A 9,483-nucleotide genomic window follows, 5' to 3' on the forward strand; every position below is an offset into this window, starting at 1 on the left:
ATGTTGTCTCGTTTGGTTACAAAACAGCGCCTCTTCAATGTTCGCCAGATTAGCCAATTGCAGGCATTCCGAGTGGCTTCTCCACGCAACTCCTCGGCGGTGTTGATTGCGAGAAATAATTTCAATGCTCAGCTGCGGCGGCAACAACAACAATTGCGTACGGCATTGGGGGCAGTAAGTTCGAGAACATTTTGCAGCAGTAATAACAAGCAGGGCGAAGATGAAGATCTCTTGGATGCTCAGGATTTTATTGTCAACAAAGATCAAAAATTACCGGCAACTGTTGCGGTGCCGGAGGTGTGGCCACATGTTCCACTGCTGACGACACATCGTAATCCAGTGTTTCCTCGTTTTATGAAAATTATGGAGGTGAGTAGAGTTCTTCTTCCCAGTCAGCTGGCGGTGCTTATATAAAGTTTGTTGACAATTAACTTCGTGTTCAATTGTTGTTGTAGATCACCAATCCCCAATTAATTGATTTGATTAGACGTAAAGTGACTCTGAATCAACCCTATGTTGGTGTCTTCCTTAAAAAAGATAGCACAAATGAAGCGGAAGTTGTACAAAATCTGGATGATGTCTACAAAGTGGGTACCTTTGCCCAAATTCAAGAACTTCAAGATTTGGGTGATAAGTTGCGTATGGTTGTTGTGGCCCACAGACGTATCAAGATAACAGGGCAAATTCTGGAAGAACTTGTGCCACAAGGTAAACATTTTGAAATATTAATTCATTTGAGATGTAATTTAATTCATCCATTCATTATCTAGTCATCTTCCCTCCGAGAAAAAAAAAGAAAACATTGGAACTCAGCTGTTCGATGAAGGGAGAAAGAGGGGGAAGAATTTTCTCTCTTTGATTTGAATTTTCAAGAGAAATGTTTAATTAAGAGAGTTTCTAGGGGTTTCTTATATAGGATTGCCAAATTGTGTTATAAACGACTATAGATTTGTTTTTAATTTCGAAATAGTTTTGTATCGGAAGAGATCAAACCCCTCAAAGGACCTTCTAAAGATTGAAATTCATTTATATCTGTTTTAAGGCCCTGTTGAGGCTAAAATCATTAAGGCTTAAGGTGTAAAATATTTGAACTACTCCAGAATTTTTTGAATTCCCCTTTAAATCCTTCAATCCTTCTGGTACCTCACCCACAAAATGGTGAAATAAATATTTTATAATATATCATGCGAACGGGCTATACAATTTGAACCAAACTTGGCACAACCTATTGTCTTAACCAAGCCTAGATCAAGTCCTTCTGGTACCTCCCCTAAAAATGGTCAAAATATTCAATATTTGTAAATCCAATATCAGGCGAATGAAATATCCGATTTGAACCAAACTTGGCCCGACCTATTATCTTTGCCAAGCCTAGATCAAGTTGGAAAATGGGCCCCATTGGTCCACTCCTTCTGATACCTCCCCACAAATGGTCAACATTTTCAATATTTATAAATCCAATATCAGCCGAAAGGAATGTCCGATTTGAACCGAACATTGCACAACCTTTTATCTTGATGGTTACAAAGTTCTGATGAAGGATCGCACCAGATCGTCACTCTAGTGACCCATACATGGAATGTAACGTGTATATACAACCGATTAACAGATGTGAACCGTATTATTTGCCTAACATTAACTTGCTATTGGAGGGCAATAGCCTTCTGGTACTATGAGATTTCAATTCTCACCATGAGTTGTGGGATTCCGTCCTAGGTAATGATCAGATGTGAACAGTGCTGGCAGAGTAAATTGATAGATCCACGTCTTCCACTGAATAAGAGGAGAGTGTCACTGTTCGCCAGACATAACCATTGTGTCACCCCGTCAGATAAATTACGTCAACTGGCAGCCCGACATAATCGTCTCCATCAAAAGACTGCCCGATTTCATCATCTCTGAACGCCATACTTTCCTTAACCATCGGAATGCCAAACGTCAAGGATTCAGAGAGTTTACCAATCAGCGTTTCAGAAAACTTTCTATTACTTTTGGTGTACAGGTACCAGAAAGGAAATTTCAGGACATCATTGCAGCTGCAACCGCTAGATTTATATCTGCTGGTCGAATGCCCCAGATGAGACCTAATTTCCAGCAGAGACAGTTGGTGTACCAAATGAGCGTTATGAGCTCCGTCGACCTAAACCAGCAGATCCCAGGGTCAGGAAACTCAGATTGGAGGTCAGTATATTAGTCGCAAAGCATAAGCGGAATAAATGGTTGGAGCATCTGAAGAGTGTCAACATCGGAACCGGTGTGAGTAAACTGTGGACAAAGGTGAGGTCGCTCTCGAACCCTGGTTAGAAGGATGATAGGACCACAGTCACGTTAAACGACGAAACTGTGACTGATCCGAAGAGATGTGCAAGTTATTTTATCCAACAGTTTGTCGAGCATTCCCAGACTGATAGGGCGAAGCGAAGAGTACTGCGTCGTATAAGATCTCTTCTGATTTCACTTTTAACACCAACAGCGAAGACTTTTTTTGGCATTGCTTCTCCCCAGTCTGCGAATACTATGCTACGTTATGGAGACATATTCAGGCCTGTCAGAACGACGCCCTAAAAACTGCAACAGGCTGCTTCCCCATCCTTCCCTTACGTCAGCATAGCAATATACTTTCGTTGTAGTACCTGCTTGGGTGATTCAGGGATAATCATTGTCATATGTGGGTAAAAATACCCCACCCAAGCGTGTCAGGAAGGATCTGCATGAGAGGAAGTTCCAACGTTATAAAAGGGAGCCTCAAGATCAAGTTGCCTATCGAGCAAGTCTAATTAGTATTCATACTGATGTAGTTGTTGCAGCGCTGAATGAATTTCACTCCGTCATCGGAGCTATACAGAAATCCTTCATAAGATTATGAATTTACACAAGAACTTCGGAAGCTTTCCATATATATGACGTTATTAATAGACCTTTAAAAGTTACTTCATTCGTCTACTATCTGCAGAAGTTCTCCGGAAGGACAAGTATTTAAGTAAATCCTTTGAAATCATGCTCATTTCGGAAGCAGCCGTATAGAAAGTTGCAATTTTTCACTGGCGCGTATTTTGGTTTTAGGCACCTCATATACAAGGCAGAATGCCCAGCCGAACTTAAGACCTTTATAAGTGTTGTATATAGGGTCTCAAAGCTTTCAATGTCCTCTCCACATTTGTTCCCCACTTCCAGCTCTCCCAACATTTCATTCATTATGTATTCTCCTTCAAAATCGGAGTATATGCATTTTATATGTCTTTTGTCTTCTATCTCTCCGATTCATTTCTTTCTTGTTTCTACTCAGAAAAAACAACAACAATACATTATCCACTATTTAATATTAAAATGCAAATACCAGCAGATGAAACGGCAAAAACTGGTAGTACCGGCAGCAGCAAATCCAATAACGAGCTTGAACGTCGTAAAATGGCCAGGAAGGCAAGAACAGGACGTCTGCAAAAACGTGAAGTACCACCAGAAGAAACTACTACTACCTCAACCACAGAGACATTATATGATGCTAATGTCGTGAAGACTCCTTTAACACCTGAAGATACTAAAGCCAGTAGTACTGGTGCTGAAACTGTAACTGAGGATAAGGAAAAACCCAGCACCGAATCGACAACATCTACAGAACCAGAAGCTCCTTCCGAACCAATGCCAGTTTTAATGGTTGAAGTTGTCAATGTTAAACATGATAACTTCAAACAGACTGAAGAAATAAAGGCCTTGACGCAAGAAGTTATTAAGACCATACGCGATATTGTTATTATGAATCCGCTGTATAGGTAGGTGAATGGTTAAAATTTTTCTATGGAAGGGTAATTAATTGGTTTTCTTCTATTACAGGGAAAGTTTACAACAAATGTTGCATCAAAATCAACGTGTCGTTGATAATCCTGTGTATCTGTGCGATTTGGGTGCCTCCTTGTCGGCTGCCGATCCAGAAGAACTCCAAAAAGTTATGGAGGAAATGGATGTAAGTAACGAAGCCTGGATTAAAAAAAAAACTTAAGGCTCTTCTAAAAAAATCTCAAGGCTCTCCTAAGACGTGAATTTTTAAAAAAAATTTTTTTTAAGCCTCTCCTTTCTTCCTCTTCCCCTTCCAGATCACCAAACGTCTTCACTTGGCCTTGGCCATTTTGAAAAAAGAATTGGAACTCTCGAAATTGCAACAGAAAATCGGCCGCGAAGTTGAGGAGAAAGTCAAGCAACAACATCGTAAATATATTCTACACGAACAGTTGCGAGCCATCAAAAAGGAACTGGGCATCGAGAAGGATGACAAGGATGCCATTGGTGAAAAATATCGTGAAAAACTGAAGGATAAAAATGTCCCAGAAAATGTTATGGCTGTCATCGATGAAGAGTTGAATAAATTGAATTTCCTTGAATCACATAGTTCGGAATTTAATGTGACCCGTAACTATTTGGATTGGTTGACTTCGTTGCCATGGGGTGTTTCCAGTGAAGAGAACCTCAGTCTAGAACAGGCCACCGAGATTTTGGATCATGATCATTACGGTATGGATGACATCAAGAAGAGAATTTTGGAATTTATTGCCGTCTCACAGCTGAAGGGTACAACACAGGGTAAAATTTTGTGTTTCCATGGACCACCTGGTGTGGGTAAAACTAGTATTGGTAAGGAGAGATATCAAATAGAGTCAAGGTTCCAAAAGTTAATGACATTTTTATTTCAGCTCGTTCCATTGCCCGGGCTTTGAACCGTGAATATTTCCGTTTCAGTGTGGGTGGCATGACAGATGTGGCCGAAATCAAAGGTCATCGCCGTACATATGTTGGTGCCATGCCCGGCAAGGTGATTCAATGCATTAAAAAGACCAAGACTGAAAATCCTTTGGTACTTATTGATGAGGTGGATAAAATTGGACGGTAAGCTGTTTTCAAAGGTCCAATAAAACCTCAATTTATTAAGGATTTTTGTTAAATTTTAGCGGCTATCAAGGCGATCCCAGCTCTGCCCTGTTGGAACTCTTAGATCCCGAACAAAATGCCAATTTCCTTGACCACTACTTGGATGTTCCCGTCGATTTGTCTCGTGTACTTTTCATTTGCACGGCCAATGTTATCCACACCATACCCGAACCTTTGCGTGATCGTATGGAACTTATTGAAATGTCTGGCTATGTGGCTGAGGAAAAGGTTGCCATCGCTCGGCAATATTTAATTCCTCAAGCTATGCGTGATTGTGGTGTCGATGAGAAACAACTGACCATTACCGATGATGCTTTGAATACGTTGATTCGCAGTTATTGCCGTGAATCGGGTGTACGTAATCTCCAGAAACATGTTGAGAAAGTTGTACGCAAGGTGGCCTTTAAATTGGTGCAAAAGGAGGGTGACCACTTTGAAGTGAATGCCAATAATTTGACCACATTCTTGGGTAAACATGTCTTCTCGTCGGATCGTATGTATGAACAAACACCTCCCGGTGTTGTTATGGGCCTAGCATGGACAGCAATGGGTGGTTCAGCATTATATATTGAAACAGCGCCACGTTCTTTGGTGAAGTCATCGAAATCGGAGGGAGCCAGCGGCAGTGTTAATGTCACGGGTAATTTGGGAGATGTCATGAAGGAGTCGGCACAAATCGCTTTAACTGTTGCACGGAATTATATGAGTACCGTCGATGCCAGTAACAATTTCTTAGATACCACGTAAGTATTGGATCATAAATTTTTAAATTAAATGTTTAAAAATATTTTTCTAAAGGGCAACAAGAGGCGTGGATTTTTATAAAAATTTTTTTTTAAGGCCTGGATTTTTATAAAAACTATTTTTTCAAGGCGTAGATTTTTTAGAATATATTTTTTCAAGGCGTAGATTTTTTTAGAATATATTTTTTCAAGGCGTGGACTTTTATAAAAATATTTTTTTCAAAGCGTGGAATATTTTTAAAAATGTTTTTTTTTTCAAGGCGTGGATTTTTATAAAAATATTTTTTCAAGGCGTGGATTTTTTTAAAAATATTTTTTCAAGACGTGGATTTTTATAAAAATATTTTTTCAAGGGGTGGATTTTTATAAAAATATTTTTTCAAAGGGTTGGATTTTTATAAAAATAGTTTTCCATGGCGTGAATTTTTAGAAAAATATTTTTTCAAGGCGTGGATTTTATAAAAAAAAATTTTTCAAGGCTTGAATTTTTATAAAAATATTTTTTCAAGGCGTGGATTTTATAAAAAAAAAATATTTTTTCAAGGCTTGGATTTTTATAAAAATATTTTTCCTAATGCGTGGATTTTTATAAAAATATTTTTTCCAAAGCGTGGATTTTGATAAAAATATGTTTTTTTCAAGGCGTATATTTTTATAAAAATATTTTTTTAAGGCGTAAATTTTTATAAAAATATTTTTTCAAGGCGTGGATTTTTAAAAAAATATTTTTTTTCAAGGGGTGATTTTTTATTAAAATATTTTTTTCAAAGCGTGATTTTTTATAAAAATATTTTTTCAAGGCGTGGATTTTTATAAAAAAAAATTTTTAAGGCGTGGATTTTCATAAAAAATATTTTTTTCAAGGCGTAGAATATTTTAAAAAATATTTTTTCAAGGCGTAGAATATTTTAAAAAATATTTTTTTAAGAGTGGATTTTCATAAAAAATATTTTTTTTGAAGGCATAGAATATTTTAAAAAATATTTTTTTCAATGCGTGGATTTTAAAAAAATATTTTTTCAATGCCTGGATTTTTATAAAAAATATTTTTTCAAGGCGTGGATTTTTATAAAAATATTAGGATTTTTATAAAAATATTTTTTCAAGTGGAATTTTATAAAATGTTTTTAAAAAAAATATTTCTTTTTTATTCCAGCAATGTTCATTTACACGTTCCTGAGGGTGCAACACCCAAAGATGGTCCCAGTGCTGGTGTGACAATTGTTACCGCCCTTATGTCATTGGCTTTGAATAAACCTGTCAGACAAAATATTGCCATGACTGGAGAAGTTTCACTTAAAGGCCGAGTACTGCCTGTGGGTGGTATCAAGGAAAAGACTATTGCGGTAAGACCTATATTTCAGATAGGTGATTTTTTGTGTTATAATTAATTGTATATTTCTTCCGATTCCAGGCTAAACGCAGTGGCGTAACATGCATCATTCTACCCGAAGAAAATCGCAAAGATTACGATGAATTACCCGCCTTTATCACTGATGGCCTAGAAGTTCACTTTGCCTCCGTTTACGATGATGTCTATCGGATTGCCTTTGGCCATCAGGAAGAACAAAAACAAAAGCAGCAACAACAATAACCGTAGAATAGTTACGATTTATAATCATCCATAATGTCATTAATGCTAAGCATTATACGAGTTTATATTTTAATGAAAAGGAATTAATTTCATTTTTTGTTTTCTTCGCGTTTGACTTCTTTGCTTTCTCTCATCATTCATACAAAAAACAACAAAACCAAAACGAAACTAATTATTTTTTATTGTATTATGTAATTGTAAGGAACTGTTATATTTGTAACTGTTTTTTATTACATTTATTGTTTGTTTTTTGCTTCTGTTTTTTTTTACAATTTTTATGTAAAAAAAGACACTTCGAAATCCACACACAATAGAATTGTTAATTATAGTGAGTTAAAATATATATAGACATGTAATTGTTAATATTATTAATAAAAACGAAAATAGTTTTAAAACAAAGAACAACTTACAACAATAAAAACACATTGTGGCATCTGTGAAAAAGCGTAGAGTTTAAAGGATTTTTTCTTAAGGTTTAAAGAATTCGATATGTGAATTTTTTTAAGAATATTTTCTCCAATATTGGAAGAGCTTTTTAAGGCGTGGATTTTAAAGAATATTTTCCCAAGCCTAAGCATATTTTTCTCCGCCTTTGGGGAGCGGAGCTGAATGCTAACGGGCGCGTCCACAGGTTGTGGATAGTGGGAAGCCCAATACTATTCATTGGGTAGCTGTGACTAACAAATAAACAGTCGCGGACAATCATCGGGCTCAGGGGAAGAATATCGGAGGAAATGACCGAGTGCCTATGATCCCTGGCGAGAATGGCGCCCCTATATAACCATCTCAAAAGGTCTGGGTCACAACCTTTTAAAAGTGTCCCTCCTAACGCTGGGGTGTCATGCGACCTCGTGCCCATCAGCGTTCTACGGTTTGCTGTCAGGGTCCCGACTGTATTAGAACGAGCCTTATTGACACCAAGTTTATTCACACTTAGATGACAAGTCCTTGCCATGGTAAGAGGTTATGACATGGTCGATCTCAACCCCTCACAGCATTTTTTATGGAGCCGAATTTTAATATTCCACCCTCCCCTCAGGAGAGCATTAGCTCTGGTATGACTCGCCCTTGTCGGATGAGGAAGACATCATGGAAACTACGGTGAAAAGTAGCGATCATGGCGTCTCCTCCGAAGCAAGGAGAGCCCTCCCAGTTGCTGACTAGGGAAGTAAACCCTGGCTATCTACACTCAATCTCCACGGCCTGTAGTGATGTCGCGAAATTACTCAGGCAATTGGCTGTAGAATCGTATACTGGTACTGATACAAAGACCATCACGGTAGTTCCTTCAAAGAAGGAGAAACCTGTCGGAGGTTCTAGTACACCTAAGAAGCTGGTGCCTGAGACTTCTAAGACCTCAGTACCCCGCAATGATAAATTGAGTATTGAGGGGTTATGAACTGGGAAGTATCTGGGAAATACTCCTTTTTGGATCATAGACTGATATCTTTCCAGATTCCTACCTCCAGGGGTAAACAGAAGCCTTATAGGAATCCTCGGAAGACAAACTGGGAAAAATTCAAAGCAAAAACAGCAGCCGCATTCCTGAGTCATTCCTGAGTCTAAAAACGTTTGAGGATGTTGAAGAAGCTGTGAACAATGTTACGGTCACTCTTCTGAAGAGCTATGAGGCTTCTTGTTCCCTAACATACCTTGGGAAAAAATCTCAGCCGGTATGGTGATCACAAAACCTTTCATCCTTGAGGAAGGCTGCAAGCTAGTAAGGCAAATTCCGGTACAGATTGGGACGTTTATAGAAGACAGTCCAATAGGTACAATAGCGAAATCAAGAAGGCTAAACGTAAGTCTTGGGTCTGCTATAGTGAGTCAACGAAGCGGCCAGATTTCGCAGAGTACTATCTAAAGATCCAAAATCTATAAGTAGTATTAAGCAAAGTGATGGAACGTGGACAAACTCTGGCAGTGAGACTCTTGATCTTCTATCGTCAACCCACTTTCCTGGTTGTAAGGACTATAGGGAGGGTGCGCAGTGTGCGCATCAACTACCCAAAACTGGTATGGTTGGTAAATAGTTTTCAACCCTGCCTCTCTGTAGAACATTTTTAGGGCTTGTCGACTTCTATCATACATTCCTAGTCTATGAAAAGAGGTAACAGTGACCTTCATCCCGAAAGCCGGGGAGCCGAGTCATACGTTACCAAAAGACTTTAGACAGATTAGCCTCTCTTCCTTTCTACTGAAGACTTTAGAAAGGTTACTAGACTC

General features: G+C 38.3%; 1 protein-coding gene across 1 annotated transcript; it reads left to right on the forward strand.

Annotated features, from left to right (window-relative positions):
* On the forward strand, window positions 1-7,257 carry LOC133334512 (lon protease homolog, mitochondrial-like). The gene is made up of 10 exons (XM_061542826.1): window positions 1-369; window positions 456-708; window positions 3,287-3,450; window positions 3,490-3,770; window positions 3,832-3,961; window positions 4,092-4,626; window positions 4,686-4,878; window positions 4,941-5,663; window positions 6,820-7,009; window positions 7,078-7,257. Exons 1-10 carry the CDS (start codon window positions 1-3, stop codon window positions 7,255-7,257), a joined length of 3,018 nt encoding a protein of 1,005 aa, XP_061398810.1.
* Window positions 7,258-9,483: the final 2,226 nt, after the last annotated feature.

Source organism: Musca vetustissima, unplaced genomic scaffold, assembly GCF_032173495.1.
Source record: "Musca vetustissima isolate MV318-11 ecotype Yass unplaced genomic scaffold, APGP_CSIRO_Mvet_v1 utg80187, whole genome shotgun sequence".
Lineage (NCBI taxonomy): Eukaryota > Metazoa > Arthropoda > Insecta > Diptera > Muscidae > Musca > Musca vetustissima.